This window comes from Pseudorca crassidens, chromosome 15 (assembly GCF_039906515.1).
Source record: "Pseudorca crassidens isolate mPseCra1 chromosome 15, mPseCra1.hap1, whole genome shotgun sequence".
In the NCBI taxonomy this organism is placed as follows: Eukaryota; Metazoa; Chordata; class Mammalia; order Artiodactyla; family Delphinidae; genus Pseudorca; species Pseudorca crassidens.
In genome coordinates this window covers 270,262-286,499 of record NC_090310.1, presented here as the reverse complement: position 1 = coordinate 286,499, position 16,238 = coordinate 270,262, and the positions used below count along the sequence as shown (strand labels likewise).

Here is a 16,238-nt window from a genome sequence, read left to right as displayed (position 1 = left end):
CGTAGGGCTTTGAGAACAGTTTCCAATGTCAGGTGCACTTTTTCCCTTGGGGGCATCATTTTGAAGTCAGAAAACGCACTTGTACGCACTCGAACACGTTCTCTGCATTCAGCGGGGCCTTTTTATTAATGTTGTCCACATCGCTCGTTATTCCCTCCGGGTCCTTGTCACCACACGCGTGCATTCTGCTCAGACCCGCTGCTGGAGCGTCTGCACTGTGTTATGAGCTGGTCTCGCGACATCACCAGCCGGGGGTGTAAACACGCATCCTGGCTCTGACATCCCCCACTCCCGTGCTTCTGAAAGTTTGACGTTTTTCAGAATAAAACGTTTAAAGAAATAAAGACACAGAAATACTGGAAACGCTAATGCAGTTTTTTCCTTATGACTGGAGGTGTTCCTGGGGTCATTGTCACAGCGCTTTTGCTTAAAATCACAAGAATTCTACCCCCATTCCCGTATTTACATAATGCAGAGGGGCAGATTGTTGGAGTCGGGAAGGGCGGGGGGAGTCGCAGGTTTTCTGTGCGGCTGGGCTGCAGGGATCCTCACTCCCCCCTTGGAAGGGGGGCAGGGGCTTGGGGCAGGCGCAGCTCTGATTGGCTGTGGGCGCCTCTCTCCCCGTCCTCTGTCCTCTGCTGCACTTGGGTGGCCTCACTCTGAGAACTGGTCCAACTTGTTTGCTTCTGCGGGTTTCTTTGCAGGGCTTGGGGCAGGGGGTGTTTACCTGTCAGGCCACCTGCAGCAGCAGTTCGGCTGTATATTAGAAATGTCAGCCAATAAAAGGGAATAAAAGAGCCGTGACTGGATCACGAGACTGGCTGAGCTCAGGGGCGCCGAGCGCTCCTTTGGCGCCGTTCCCAGGGTTGGGAGACGGGGCTCGGAGCTGCTGTGTGCATAGGGTTTGGAGCCGGCAGAAATGATCATGGTGGCTCCTGATCGGGAGGGTTCCGGGAGCAGGGTCCTCTTGGTTCATCTCCCATCATGCTGTGAGCTGTGCCCATTCTACAGGTGGGTTCACTCCTGGGCGACTCAGCCCCTGGGCCCCTCCAGGCAACTTTTGGGGTGGCACCAGGTCTCTGGGTTGCCATCAAGGGAGCGTTTGTCACAGGGATGACCACACCCCTCGTGATGAAGGCCCACGTGTACATCTGTCCCCCCACTGGACAGTGAGCCGCTTAGGCAGGTGCTGTAAACGGAGGCTGGGGGTCAGGGGTCAGGTGATGCAGGGATTGTGGCAGACAGAGCATGTGCTCCCACCGGGGTGGGAAGGGGGCTGAGTTCTTGCTTCATGAGAGCAAAGGCCCCACGTTGCCAGATCTTCCTTTTTTTTCCCAAAGAAAAGCCAAAAATTTGGATATTTATTACTCTCTCAATTTTTAAATGTTGGGGCTAACTTTGAAAATGGGGCCAAAATTGGCCCGTGAAGAATCAGTAAAGCACTAAAGAAAATTCAGTGGTGACCGAAGACCTTCCCTTCCAAAGAGACCCAGGTCCCAAAGGTTTTAGGGGTGAATTCTGTCAGACGTCAACAAACTGTCCATCCCTTTACGAGTTGCTCCAGAAAATAAAACACAAGAGAAAGCTGCTCAGCATATCGTATGAATTTCATATGAATTTGGAGGGACACACAAATCAGCCCATAACAGACACACAGAGTGTGTGCTGTGTGAGTGTGATACCAGGATGGAGCCATTATGGGTGTTGTTGGGAAAACTGGCTAACCGTCTGGGGAAGAACAAACCAGATCCCCTTCCTCACGGACAAAAGGCCTAAATATGAATCCAAATACTATTTGGCAGAAGGTAATTGCTGTGGACTGAACCATGTCCCCCAGATTTACTTACTGAAGCCCTAAGCCCCAGTGTGATGGCATTTGGAGGCAGGCCTTTGGGAGGTGATTGGGTTCAGGTGAGGTCAGGAGGTTGGGCCCCCAATGGTGGGATTAGTGCCCTTATAAGAAGACATCAGAGAGCCTCGCGTGCTCGCTCTTTGCCACATGAGGGCACAGCGAGAAGGCAGTCTGAGTAAAGCCGAGATGTGCTCCTGAAAAAAGGGAAGAAACAGGGTGGGATCTGTAGCACGATGCCGTTTGGGGGTAAATTTAAAGTACATGCATGTAGCTCAAGATTCCATGTTGTGAGAGAAAGCATACAATGAAAAGGAAATCCCTCAAATTTCAGAACAAGCACCATTGCGAGGGGGACGGGGGAAGCGGGTAGAAGGGGGAGAAATTGTCAACAAGAGCAGATCACCAGTGTCATGAACTCAGGGGCACAAATCTGCATCTGAGGTTTACGATGCTAGTAGGTCCCGCTAAATGCTGGCGTGGCCAGATGCAGTCTGTGGTTCCGTCGGGAACATTGGGGTCTGCTGCTGAGCGGGTGGCCGCGCCGGAGGCTGATGGGGGATGAGGGAGAGGTCCAGGTCTGTCCCCCCGACTGTGCCCACTGTTAGAGAGGGGGGCGGAGGTGGGGTGTCCCAGGAGGAGGACGGGGAGAGTGGGAAGGGCTCTGCTTCCCTAGAACCCGGAGCACAGCGGGCCGCCTGGTCTCTCCCACCAGCCCTGTCGTCCAGAAGGAGGCTGGTGCTCTCTGGCCGGCTGAGCGCCGGGCTGGTCCCAGAACTGGGGTCTACGTCCGTGCGGCCCTGCCGAGTGACCGTGGACAGGCCTGCCCGTGCTATGTGCTGGAAGGGTCTGCGGCGGCCCTGTGAGCTGCAGAGTCGGTATCTGAGGCTCAGCGTGGAGGGTGGGCCGCCAGGGCTTCGCAGCACTTTGGCGAGTGAGTCCTTCCCGGGCGATCCTCTTGGTCGCTTGGGGGCACAGTGGCATTTTGTAAGACGCGCCCCCATGGGCAAGCTTCCAGGGCCTTTACCCCAAGACCCTGGGACCCCTGGGGCACCTGCCTCCTGCAGGGGAGAGGGGTATGGCTGGTGAGTGCGGTGGGACATCGGCACAGCCTGGGCTGGTCTGAGCCACCGCCAGGCCAGTCTGCTGGGCTGTGGGCTTTGGGGCCACACGAGGCTGCCCATCCCACACCGTCCCCTGGTCCCCAGCCCCACGCAGTCTAATCTGGGAGGCCACCCGCCCTTAGAGCAGGTTTGAGGTCAGACCACGGAAGCCGGAAGGAGTTGGCTGGTATTTCACCCCAGGAGTGGGTGTTCTCCGACCATCAGAGAACATTCTTCACACTCATTCTGAAGAGATGGCCTGTGGGAGAAGGCCGGTTTCCATGGCAATGTGTTCACACCCCCGGGGCCTCAGGGCCAGGGTCTGGCTTCTGCTAGGGTGGGGACAGCAGGTGACACCCAGAACTGATCACACCCCGGAAGGTGTTGGGGGCCACGTGGCCCTCCCGGGGGGTGGATGCCACCAGGAGCTGGGAACCAGGCACGCCCAGCGCCCACCCCCAGGGCTCGGATGCATCTCAGGGTCGAGGGAGGCACACCCCCCCCCCCCCCCCCCCCCCGGCTGGTGGCTTCCCTTCTTGCCTTAGAATTGTTTTCAGAGGCACTTTGCTGCTTAGCTAAGGTCAGCGTGAAGTGAAGGCTTCGGTGGCCTTGGCTGCTGGCTTGACTGTAGCTTCGAAGGTCTTGTTTCCAAGGTCAAAATAAGTAACTTACCAGCAAGATGTGTTCTAAACATTTACTTGCAAGTCAAGAATTAGCTTTATTTTATTTTATTTTTTAACATCTTTATTGGAGTATAATTGCTTTACAATGGTGTGTTAGTTTCTGCTGTATCACAGAGTGAATCAGCTATACGTATACATACATCCCCACATCTCCTCCCTCTTGCGTCTCCCTCCCTCCCACCCTCCCTATCCCACCCCTCTAGGTGGTCACAGAGCACCGAGCTGATCTCCCTATGCTATGCGGCTGCTTCCCACTAGCTATCTATTTTACATTTGGTAGTGTACATATGTCAGTGCCACTCTCTCATTTTGTCCCAGCTCACCCTTCCCCCCCCCCCGTGTCCTCAAGTCCATTCTCTACGTCTGCATCTTTATTCCTGTCCTGTCCTGTCCCTAGGTTCATTAGAACCTTTTTTTTTTTAGATTCCACATACGTGGGTTAGCATACGGTATCTGTATGGCAGACTAGGTCCATCCGCCTCACTGCAAATAGCTCAATTTCGTTTCTTTTTATTAGCCGTATTTTAAAATGGCGCTTGGGCAGTGGGGTTTGGATTTAAAATAAACAAAACCCAAAATGTCTGTGTTGTTGGAATTAGCTGTGATGAACATTTAAACTACTTCTGGGCTGAAAATAGCAAGCCCAGAATGGAACAGCTCTGTCTGCATGATTTTTTCAGAAATATATCAAGTTGGGATTCATCAGTGGGTTTTTCTTTCTTTTACCGAGGTATTGTTGATTAACAGTATTACGTTTCAGGTGTGTGACACAGTGATTCATGATTTTTCATTGTTATATTCCACTTATAGTTACTACGAAACACTGGCTGTATTCCCTGTAACTTATTTACTTTATACACAGTAGTTTGTACGTCTTACTCCCCCACCCTGTCTTGCCCCTCCCCCCCACTGGTGACCACTGGTTTGTTCTCTACATCTGTGAGTCGGCTGCTTTTTTGTTATAGTCACTCGTTTGCTGTATTTTTAAGATTTCATATATAAGTGAGATCATATAGTATTTGTCTGTCTGACTTATTTCACTTAGCATAATATCGTCCAACTACATCCATGTTGCTGCAAATGGCATCTTTCATTCTTTTTTATGGCTGAGTAATATTCCATCGTATATATGTGCCACATCTTCTTTATCCATTCGTCTGTTGATGGGCACTTAGGTTGCTTCCATGTCTTGGCTATCGTAAACGGTGCTGCTGTGAACATTGGGGTGCGCGTATCTTTTCGAATTAGTGTTTTCATTTTTTTCAGGTATGTACTCAGGAGTCGAATTTCTGGATCGTATGGCAACTCTGTTTTTAGTTTTTTCAGGAACCTCCGTACTGTCCTCCACAGTGGCTGCACCAGTTTACATTCCCACCAACAGTGCAGGAGGGTTCCCTTTTCTCCACATCCTTCCCAACATTTGTTATTTGTGTTCTTTTTGCTGATGGCCATTCTGACAGGTGTGAGGTGTTATCTCATCGTGATTTTGATTTGCATTTCCCTTCGTCTGTGGTGTTTTGACCTCAAGGGTCAGACCTCATCTTGAATGTAAATTTGAAAACGTCAGTTCCACGTGGACGATCGGAGGCCACACCCTGGTGTGAAGGGGAAAGTTCTAGGCTTGGGAGTGGACCCCCATCTTCGGGAGGCCAAGGCAGCAGGAGGACTGCCTGTCTGAGGACCCCGGCCCTTGTAGCAAGACGAGGGAGGGTGCTGCTCAAACAGAGGCCTTGGGCCCAGGCCACGCATCTCAGGACAGACAGCGGCTCGTTTTCCCTCCTGATCAGGAGACCAAGGGATCGGGGCAGCAGGCGGGGCTCAGGTGGGGCTCAGGTGTGCCTGGAGGTGGAAGCGTGACTTAGCCATGCACGGAAGGACGGCGTCCACGTGGAACAGGCCTGAGAGCCGAGCTCTGACCTGACGTGCACCTGCACCCTCTCCCCCCGCCTCCCCGCAGCCTCCGGTCACCTGCCAGACCCCTGGGGTGCTGCCCTCCTCCTCCTCCAGAGGGAGAAAGAGATGTTTAAATAGAGGGGAAGGACCTGCCTTAAGACTTACTCCTGTCTTCTGGGCCCTGGGAGCGGGCGAGCACAGGGCTGTGTGGATCTCTGGTCCTGCCTTTGCCTCCCCGGGGCCCGGCACCTGGGGCTCCTCTGAGGCTCCTGCACTGACCGGTTTCCAAAAATCCGCTTTTTAAACAGGCAGGCGGGCAGCAAGCAGGCGTCCTGACTGCCAGGTGCATTTCCTGCCTGAGGGCCCAGCTTCATGCTTCTCTTTTGGGGAAACGTGTGCCTGGGGGTGGGTCACATCCCTGAGCGTGGTCATTGCACTTTGGGTCCAGACCCTGACCTCCGACTCTGCATCCGGTTGCCATCCCGAGGATATAAAGCGTCCTGGACCAACATGCACACGTGCCCTGGGTGATGGGCGTCCCCTCCTGGCCCGCAGCCCACGCCTCCCAGCCTGCCTGTGGGTCTGTCTCACACGAAACTCGGGCGATGGAACGGCCGGGCTGCCTGGCGGGCACAGCCCGAGCCAGCCTCGTCGGCCTCTGTGCCCCTCGAGTGAGCAGTTACAGAGCCTGGTTTCTTCCCATTTCTGCATCTGGTGTCTCAGCACCCTCAGATGCAAAGTGTTCACCTGGAAGAAGCAGAAAACAGGTCAGGACTGGTTGCCGTGTCCCCGTGGAAACAGTCACGATCTGTTTTACATTTTGTAAGTGGAGTCTGTTGAGTGTGAGCCCATTTTTGTGAAACCCCGATACATGCAGATCAGGAGGTCATGACCAAAGGACAGCGGGTCCCAGGGGTCGTCGTCTCCCCTGGGCAGGAGCCGTGGGAAGCCCCGTGAGGGGCAGGTCGCCTGGTGCCCCTGCAGCACCCCCATGCTGTGCTTTCTTTTCCAGTGACATATTCGATGCCATGTTCCCCATCATGCACATCGCTGGGGAGACCGTCATACAGCAAGGTATGCCCCCTTCTGCTCCTCCCCGGGGCCAGAGCCCTCTGGGAAGAATCGGTTATTCACTTAAAAAGCGTATTTAGGGCTTCCCTGGTGGCGCAGTGGTTAAGAATCCGCCTGCCGATGCAGCGGACACGGGTTTGAGCCCTGGTCCGGGAAGATCCCACATGCCGCGGAGCAACTAAGCCTGTGTGCCACGACTACTGAGCCTGCGCTCTAGAGCCCACGAGCCACAACTACTGAGTCCGTGCGCCACAACTACTGAGCCTGTGCTCTAGGGCCCGTGCACCACAACTACTGAGCCTGCGCCCTAGAGCCCGTGCTCTGCAACAAGTGAAGCCATGACAATGAGAAGCCCGTGCACCAAAACGAAGAGTAGCCCCTGCTTGCCTCAACTAGAGCAAGCCCATACACAGCAACGAGGACCCAACACAGCCAAAACTAAAAACAAATAAATAAGTAAATTCATTTAAAAAAATGTACATTATACAAAACTCTCATTGTCTTGAGAAAAGCCACTAATGACACTTCAGAACAGTCCACTTAACAAGTTAACATGTGTTAATATGTTTCGATAACCTCCTTGTCATTAAAAACATGGTGGAGCTGTGCTGAGTCCTGGCAACATGCTGGGAGTGGATTTCAGATGGTGGTGTCAGGAGAGGACGTGCCTGTCGGCCTGACTGCAGTAACCGTTCCCGTACGTGTGTGAAATAGGCCATCGTGTTCTGCACCTCCCATACGTACAGCTTTTATTTAAAGATTTTTTTAAAATTGATGAGACCTGGTACTGCCTAGCAGAGGTCTATGAAGCAATGCCGAAAGGTGGTTTATTACAAGAAAAACAAAACTTCGCATTCTTGCATCACGTGTCCTGTTTCCCTTTTCTTGTAGGGGACGAAGGGGATAACTTCTATGTAATCGACCAAGGGGAAGTGGACGTAAGTACCTTGAACTGTTTTTGGAAAATAACTCCTGTCTCTGCGCACAAGCTCAGGGCTAGAAGACGTCTTTCTGAGTGATGTGTTTCCGGTTTTTCAATCCAGAAGTGATAGAGTTCACTTAAAAGATACTGTAAGCATATCTGAGCACAGAGTGAAATAAGAAGGGCGGCTGCCGTCTGCTTCCTGCACAAGCCGACCGCGGTCCCGGGGCCCCGACTGACCAGCCCTGCCCCAGCCAGGAGCCCACGGCCCAGCAGGCTCACTCGGCCGTGCTGGGTGCTGACGCTTTATAAACGTCTGCAGGCCCTGTGGCTCTGGCTTTACGATGGAACCAGGCTCCATCCGTCCCAGGGATGTGATGCTCCCTGATTTCGTTCAGCTTCCTCCCCCTACTTCCTGCCTTCAGGAGTGAGGGACCCAGGCTCCGACCTGGAGGGAGGTGCACCTCTGTCAGTCGCCTGCCCCCACAGGCTGAGCCCACCCTGCTTGGATGGCGGTGTCCTTGCCTGGGGCCCCCGCGTGGGCTTCTCCAAATGCGGGGCTGGGCCTGTGCTGCCCTCCCCCCACCCCTCCCCCTCCTCCCTCGGCCTCCATGAGTGTCATCCTCTCCGCTGGGCGTTAGCAGTGCATCTACCCCCAACGTTTCCTCTGTGGCCCTGATTCGGTCCAGCTTGTGCACCTGTTCCCAGGAGCGTCTGGTCAAGGCCGGCCCCCGTGGCAGACTGGTCCCCACGCCCCGGGCTCGGGACTGAGCCTGTTCTGGGGTTCTGGACTCCACAGTCCCGGCACTATCGGGGCACATCCAAGGAGCCCCCGAGCCAGCTCCGGGCCCAGGATGCCAGTGCTGGGGACGGGGCAGGGATGGGCCACTGACGGTCCACACGCCACCCCCACAATCCGAGCCCCCATGAGGTGGGGCTCCCGCTGCTGTCTGGCAGTGCCGCCCTGGTGCACTGACCCAGCCCAGTTCTCAGGGCTCGGCTTCTGGAACTGCCAGGCCATTGTGGAGGGGCTGGGGGGGCATTCGATCACTTGTTCCGCCAGCAGTACGTCTGCGTCCATGTGGTCGCGTGTTCTGGGAACCGGCGGGCGGCCCTCGGCTTCCGGAGCTGGTGGCACAGGAAGTGACTCACCACCAGGACCTCGGGGCGAGCGGCACACGGAGTCGCAGTTTCTGTCCGTCCTGAGCGGGGGGGCCTGGACCAGGCCTCTGGGGTCGAGGGCTGTTCTGTCTCACACCACAGGCGGAAACTGAGGCAGGAGCCGCGGGCCTGGGGCGGCCACGGCCGCAGAGCGGGTGGCAGATGGAGGGTGAGCGCGGGCTGCGGCTCCAACCCGGGCTCAGGCTGCCAGCAGAGCCACCTCCTGTGGGCTTCGCGTTGTGTTAAAACAACACCAGCCCAGGAAGCAGAGGAGACCGACGAGGCTGCCGCGTCCCGGTGTCTCCAGAGCTGCCCCCTTCAGAGGGGCTGAGGGGTCGGCTGGCTCCAGGCTCAGGTCCGGGTCCTTCCTCGGGCCCTGACCCCTGTGTGGGCTTCTTCTGCACCTCGGTCCCTCTGCTGTCACCACTCTCCATCCTGTCCCCCGTCCTCCGTCCCTTTCTTGTTTTCTTTCCTTTTTTAATAAATTTATTTATTTAGTTTTGGCTGTGTTGCGTCTTCATTGCTCTAGTTGTGGCGAGCAGGGGCTACTCTTTGTTGTGGTGCGCGGGTTTCTCATTGCGGTGGCTTCTCTTATTGCGGAGCATGGGCTTCAGTAGTTGTGGCACGTGGGCTCAGTAGTTGTGGCTCGCGGGCTCTAGAGCGCAGGCTCAGTAGTTGTGGCGCACGGGCTCAGTAGTTGTGGCTCGCGGGCTCTAGAGCGCAGGCTCAGTAGTTGTGGCGCACGGGCTCAGTAGTTGTGGCTCGCGGGCTCTAGAGCACAGGCTCAGTAGTTGTGGCGCACAGGCTTAGTTGCTCCGTGGCATGTGGGATCTTCCCGGACCAGGGCTGGAACCCGCGTGCCCTGCGTTGGCAGGCGGACTGTCAACCATCTGCGCCAGCAGGGAAGCCCCCCCTTCTTGTTTTCTTGCTCAAATGTCGATTGGGCACTCGTGTGCTGGATGCTTACAAAGCCCTGAGGATACACCTTTGGGGACGCGGCCCCTGCCCTTGGGGTTCACAGTCGTCGGGGAGACACCCTGGAAGGACATTCCCAGTGTGCATCTTGCCTCTGAGCCTCTACCCGTCCTTTCCCTCTGTTCTTATTCCTGCTCTGACTTGCAAACTTCTATGCATCCTTTGAGACCCCACCCAGGCAGAGCCACTGGGCTGACGACCGAGATCGGGGCTCTCGCTCGTGCACAGTGCCCCACAAAGATTGGGTCCTGCTTTCCAGCCCCCGGAATGTCCCCCGTCTTCTGCTTTCCTTGGAGTCACACGACCCCTCTAGTTCAGTCCCGAAGATGTCGCTGAAGTGCCGACTCATGTCACCAGAGCATGTGGCTGCGTGAGAGTTGAAACGACCCTGGGGTTGGCACGTCGGAGGCTGGGTTCTCCCCAGCGAGCAGATGCAGGGGCGGCTGACCTTGGGCCCAGAGCCCTGTCCTTGTCTTTCGAGGAGCCTCGAGGGCCCACCGTCGGGGTCCCGTGAGATGCGCCTCCCTGGCTGGTGTGCTCCACGCAGATGCGAGGCCCAAGCCTTGAGGTTACCTGGCTGCTGCCTGGGCCTGGGCCCTCCTGCCCGGAGTGGCAGCATCTCTGTGTTACTCCACACGCGGGGGCGGGTGGAGGCCCTGTGGGTGCCCCCAGTACGTCTGCCCTGCCCTGTGTCCCCATTAATCCACCTGCCACCACCCTCCTCGGCAGACCCCGTGCACAGTGAAGATGCCCTCTCCCTTGCAAGGAGGAATGGCCCCAGGTGCTGGCGGCCACCTCCCCTCTGAAGGTGTGAGCACACAGGAGGGTGTGAGAGGCGGGCGCCCACTGGACCCACCACTGCCCGAGCGGAGATGCTGGAACCGGCCACAGGGCTGAGCACTGGCGGGAACCCTACCTGATGGGTAGTGGGCCCGGGGGGGTGGGGCGGGGGCTGTCCCCCGAGACAGGCCCCTTGGCCCCAACCGCTCAGCCCTGGGTGTCATTGTCCACTCGCCCCATCCGGACTCAGGACCCCTGTCCCAGCAAACTGTAGAGTGCCAGGTTCTCTCACCTGCTGGCCCACACCTCCATCTGTGAGTGAGGGGAGGGGCTGGCTTGGCCCACTTGTCTGGGCAGGACCCCTCCCGGCCCCCAGGGGTGTCAGTCACCGAGCCAGGTCTCTCCAGGCGGGGGACATGGGGAGGCGACCGTGTGACAGGGAAGTGGGGTCACTTGCTGTAACTGGGGTTACAGGCAGGTCCAGCCCTCCCCGCAGCGGCTCAGGTACGAAGGCAGCTGTGAGATGCCTGAGCCCGGATGCCTGGGCACTGTGGGTGGATGCCACTTTCTGGCTGACTCTCCAATTCGGGACAGTCAGCCTGGATGGGACAAGGCGGTGACTTGGAGGCCGCCCCTCCGTCAGTCTCATCAGAGTTTCCAGCTGCTGGTGGGCGTGGGAGGGCCGGGTGGGGCGAGGGAGCCTGCAGAGGGAGCTCCTGTGATGTGGGCGTGAGCGCACGATAAACATGCAGGGCCTGGGCCTTGTGGGTGAGGCCACGTTTAAAGGAATCAGAAGATGCTCAATCAGGAGCCTGGGGTGAGAAAGTGGGCTGCTGGCTGCCAGCACGCATTCTGATGACTGTTAGCGCCGCTCTGGGCGCGAAGCTGCAGCTTCTCCCAGGCCTGGAGCCGTGTTTTGTTTGCTCCTTTCTGGGGAGCAGGGGAGTGACCCTGACCAGGGACTGGCCGCTTGTGAGGGTTCCGAGGGTGGCTTTTAAGGCTTGAGTGAGGCCCATCCTGTGAGGGTGGCGGGAGTGGAGACTGTGTCCGTCACATTGTTGCCCTGAAGCCCCCAGCACGTGGGCTCCCCTCGGAGGCCCCATCCTGGCCTTTAAACAGGCATGGTTTGGGGGTGGTCATCCAGAGCCCCCCTTCTGCCCTCTGACCAACGGCGCCCTGGCGGGGGGGGGGCGACGGCCAGGTGACCGGATGCCAAAAACACCAGCTTGGTTTAAATTACGGTTTTCCAGAGAGACGCGGAGAGTGCTGGCTGCGGTGTGTGTGTCACTGAGAGCTATAATCCGTTTTCCTAAGTATAAAAATATCTCCCAATTTGTTTTATTCGTGGAACGTAGCATTTCCCCTTGGAAGGACACTCCTCGGCTGACCTTACAGGCTCAGGAGCATGGTTCCTCCCCGATGCTTCCAGGCCTCTGGTGCTTCAGGGCCTCCTTGGCGGGGGGGGTCTACCCCACCCCAGGCTCCAGCACCCCCCGCCCAGGGCTCCCCCTGTTTCACGAGACGTCTGTGAGGAGACGTCTCCAGAGGTGGGAGGGGCACCCAGGCTGTCCGGCTCCGCGGGTCACGGCCCGCCAGTCTGCTTGCCCGGTGGTCTGTGTTTTGTTTTACTTGGTAAAGTACACGTAACGTAACAGTTGCCGTCCTAACCATTTTCAGTGTCTGGTTCGGGGGCATTAAGCACATCACGCTGTTGCAGCGTCACCACCGTCATCTCCAGAACTTCCTCATCTTCCCAAACTGAGACTCTGTCCCCATTGAACACTAACCCCCAGCCCCGGGCCCCCACCCTCTCTTGCCGTCTCTGCGACCCTGACGCCTCCAGGGACCTCAGAAGTGGAAGCGCACAGGGTCTGTCCTCCTGGCCTGGCTCATCTCACTGACCGTTACGTCCTCAGGGTTCATCCATGTTGTAGCAAGTGTCAGTTTCCTCCCTTTTTAAGGCTGAGCCACATTCCACTGCATGGATGGCCACGTCTCGTTTATCCGTTTACCTGTCGTGCCCGCCTTTGTGGCTGCCACCCTGAGCCGTGCTGCTGTGGACGACGGGCTGTGCAGGGACCTGGGCGTCCTCTCAGGCGCTCTCTGCTGACCGGCCACTCCTGGGCGCTGGGTGGCCATGGCCCCGAGCCGGCTGTGAAGCTTTCCTGCAGCATCTCACCCACAGGGTGTGTCTGGGGGCCCAGCACCCCTCTTGGTTCCCTGCAGAGGTCCTGGCGGCCCTACTGTGGCCAGAGCCTGCTCTGGAATCACGGACAGGTGACCCGCCCCCTGTGTGGTGGTGGTAATGTGATGACAGCTCGGGGAGGGGACCGATCCTCGTGCACACCCCACAGCGGGCCCTTGACGGGGCGCGTGGTCACCCCGGAAGTGGGATCCTGATGGGACCCTGCCTTGTGGGACCTCGGAGAGCGTGATGTCTGTGAGCGGAGGGCGGGAGGAGGCCCAGGTGTGGCGGGTTCCGAGGAGGGAACCTGGCTGGCGGCTGGCCACCCCTGAGGAGTCGCTGCTGACCCCGTGGGGCTGGTCCACGTGACCCGGGCCCCACAGACAGGGAGCTGGGAGGGAGTCTCTGGGAGGAGTTGCCTCTCAAGCAAAACCAGACAGTCGACTTTCCCCAGGTGTTTTGGGCTAAAGAGGGTTGAGGCTCGGAACCGGGTTGACCTGAGAAGCGCCGCCGACATACCTGGACTCACCTGCACAGGCTCACCTGCTTGGACGCCCCATCTCTTTGTGGCCGGAGCCTGGGAGCTGGGCCATTAGCTTTTTCTCACCATCTGTGAAACCAAAAACAACAGCGGCTGGCACGCCCTACTCGCTTCCTTGCCCGGGCGGCTCTGGGTTGCGTGGGAAGTGGCTGCGGGGGGCAGGGGGGCTGAGGCCGCAGGACCCCCCCACCCAGTGTAGTGGATAACTCAGTGAGTGATTCTGTCTCCGCTCACCCAACAGTTATTTCAATTGAATTTCTGTTTTCTGTGGAGCGAGTGTTGGACCGAAGTGTCCCGGGTTTGGGGGCAGGCGGGGAGGCGGCCCCCCTGGCGTTCCCAGCTGCTCGTCTGCTTTGGCGGGGCCGAGGTCCCCATCTCAGGTCTCCCTTGACGGGAACGCAGTGCTACCTGTGATGCTGCTTCTGGGGTCTCACTAAGCAGATTCTTGTGCTTTCGACCCAATCAGTCACCGTCTCCACCTCCGTCCAAAGTCGAATCAGAGCTGATCCATCGTGGGCAGGCGTCAGCATCACCTGCTGAGGTCCTGGCCTCTGGGCTGCACCCCTGGGGGTCTGATCCAGTCGGTCGTTGTCGGGGGTTGGGCGGGGAGGGGGGCGTGCACCTGGGTTTCCGCAGGTTCCCAGGTGGTGCTGTGCACCTGGTCCGCACACCACCTGTTGAGTAACGTGGTCGAAGGCTGTGTTTCTGGGACGCCCCTCGCTCCTCCCTGCTCCCCTCCCGCCGCCCTGAGCTGGGCTCCAGCTGCAGCAGGGGGAGCCTCCCAGATGTGAACCTGGCCTCAGCCGTGCTGGAACCTTCTGGTCCTGAGACGAACATCTCCCTGTGTGGCCTTGCTGTACCCAGTGCCCTCCGAGTTCAGTCCTGCCTCAGGGCCTTGGCTCGTCCTGTTCCCCCGCCTCAGAGCTCTTCCCCCTGGTCTCTTCAGGGGGCCCCTCATGCTGGGCTCGAAGTCACCTCTTCAGAAGCCTTCTCTGCACGGTCTGGACTACGGCTCTGCCTTCCCTTCTCTTCAGGGCCTGCGCTTGTTTCCATGACATAACGCTAGTGTGGTGAGCACCAACCGGCCGGCCGGTGAGTCCCGGTGAACAGGAATCCGCACGCTGCAAACCGCTGAACCCAGCAGGTAGAGCGTGCAGGACACCCAGGTTGCTGGGGGCGACACGGGGGTGACAGCGAGTGAGCGAATGAACGAAGATCAGCGGGGCGGGAGCTCTGGGCTCAGCCGGAGGAGCCGAGGCAGCGGCGGGAGCACAGACGTAGCCCAGTAGGGCCTCCCACCACTTCTCTTTAAAAGAAGGAAAAACAAAAAGGAAACAAAGCATGAAGTAGCCCCTTTGCGTGCCAGCTGGGGTGGGGCCGGGCACTGTGCGGCCGTGGTGACAGAGGCCAGTGTCCGAGAAGGATGGCCCTTTGTGCTCCGAGGGGCGGCCCTGCCCGGCCTCGGCTCTGCACAATGCTCTTCTCTGACGCCTCTGAGGACGCTGTCGGGACCTCGGTGAGGAAGGGTCCTCATGGCCCCCGGTGTCGCGCTCCAGCCCAGGTGCCCTCGGTCCTGTGTGCCCTGCAGCGGCAGCTGCCCACGTGCTCTTTGGGGCCACACCCTGGGAAGTGGAGGTGCAGCCGCTGCTGGCGCCTCTCCTAAGCCACCTACCCTGTTCCCTGGGGGACCCTGTGCTATTTGGCGGGCGATGGGGGTGGCCTGCCCCCCGGCAGCCATCCGAGGTGGTGGTTCCTTCTCCCCCTGAGGTGGGAGCCGGGAGGCTGCACCGAGGGAGCAGGCGCGGGCGCCAGGGGAGGGCCGGCTGGTGCAGCCTGGGGAGACGGTGTTCAGCAGATCGCGCGGATACCCCCGTGACGCCACCAGTGCCACCCCCACCCCCTGCATCACCCACGAGAGTGAGCGCGTTTAGTCACACGCGAGAAGGTTCGAGGCCCCCTTCGGAATCAGAGCTGAGACTAGACGGCGTCCGTCACCCACAGCCTGGGGAGTGGCGGTGCGGCAGTGAGAACAGACGGACTGGACCCAGCGCTCAGACTCGCCTGGCACAGAAGGACGTGCTGGGGTTCCTTTCAGCCGCACCGCGGTCATCTGAAGGCACCTGAGCCCTCGAGGGGCCCCGGGAGTTCCTGGCACCCGGAAACGTCCCACGCCCTGGCCTGAGTGGTGGGGAGACTCCCTGCGCTGCACGCTTAGGGTCGTGCAGGTTAAGGTTTGAGAGTTGTATCCACGCAGAGAGGGTTTTACAAACATACAAGCCCTGTGAACGGAGGACCAGCCGCGAGGGGAGCTGGGGCCAGCCCGGCCGAGCCTGGGTCGCCGTGACTGCCCCTCCGCAGACTCTGGTCCCCTTTGAGAAAACCACAGGTGGCCTCTCTGGGGGTGCTCTCTGTGGGGGGGAGCATCTCGGGGCACAGCCGGGCAGACACACTCCTGCCTCGTGGGAAGGAAGGGCGTCGCCCTGATTCCTCGAGGGCCTTGCTGAGTGGAAGCTGGCGTCTCTTCTCCCCGACACCCGGCAGGGGCGTCGTGCAGGCTCGCTGGGCGGGCAGGGGCTCGCGGGGACAGAGGCGCAGGCCCCGGGTTGCTCTGTAAACTGTCATCTCCATTCCCCTGACACCTTGTGGGCAGGCTGGCCACTGCTCCCCAGGCTTGCTCACACCGGACTCCGTTATCACCTGCGTGGGGCCCCACAGGCTGGCAATTCTGTGCCTCGGTTATTATCAGGATAATGAGTCATTGATTCCATAAGAATTGCTCCCATGATTCATCGCAATCCATTCTTTCCCGACATGCATGCTTTCTGCCAATGGGAACCATTCTTTAAGCTCATTGACATCGAGGGAATGAACAGTGGTTGTGTTAATTTATAGTAAGCGAATCTGCATAATAAACAATCCGGGCCATTCTTGCAGGATGCGGACGTGCGGTCCCTGGATAGTAGGGACACTGTGCGGCGGACGCCGCCCTCCCAGGCTGAAAGGGAATCTTGTCCGCCTTCTGGGCTCGGCCCTCGGCGCCAGCCTCCGCTCCCATTGACCGCAGGCCCGGGCATT

General features: G+C 58.5%; 1 protein-coding gene across 9 annotated transcripts in view; it reads left to right on the top strand.

The window, feature by feature from the left end:
- PRKAR1B (protein kinase cAMP-dependent type I regulatory subunit beta) overlaps window positions 1–16,238 on the top strand; it is an 84,807-nt gene that overhangs the window by 43,085 nt on the left and 25,484 nt on the right. For all 9 annotated transcript variants that reach the window (XM_067705248.1, XM_067705252.1, XM_067705251.1 and 6 more), the window contains exons 5-6: window positions 6,541–6,602; window positions 7,491–7,537. In XM_067705248.1, coding sequence (XP_067561349.1) covers window positions 6,541–6,602; window positions 7,491–7,537 — 109 coding nt within the window. The remainder of the gene's footprint in view (window positions 1–6,540; window positions 6,603–7,490; window positions 7,538–16,238) is intronic.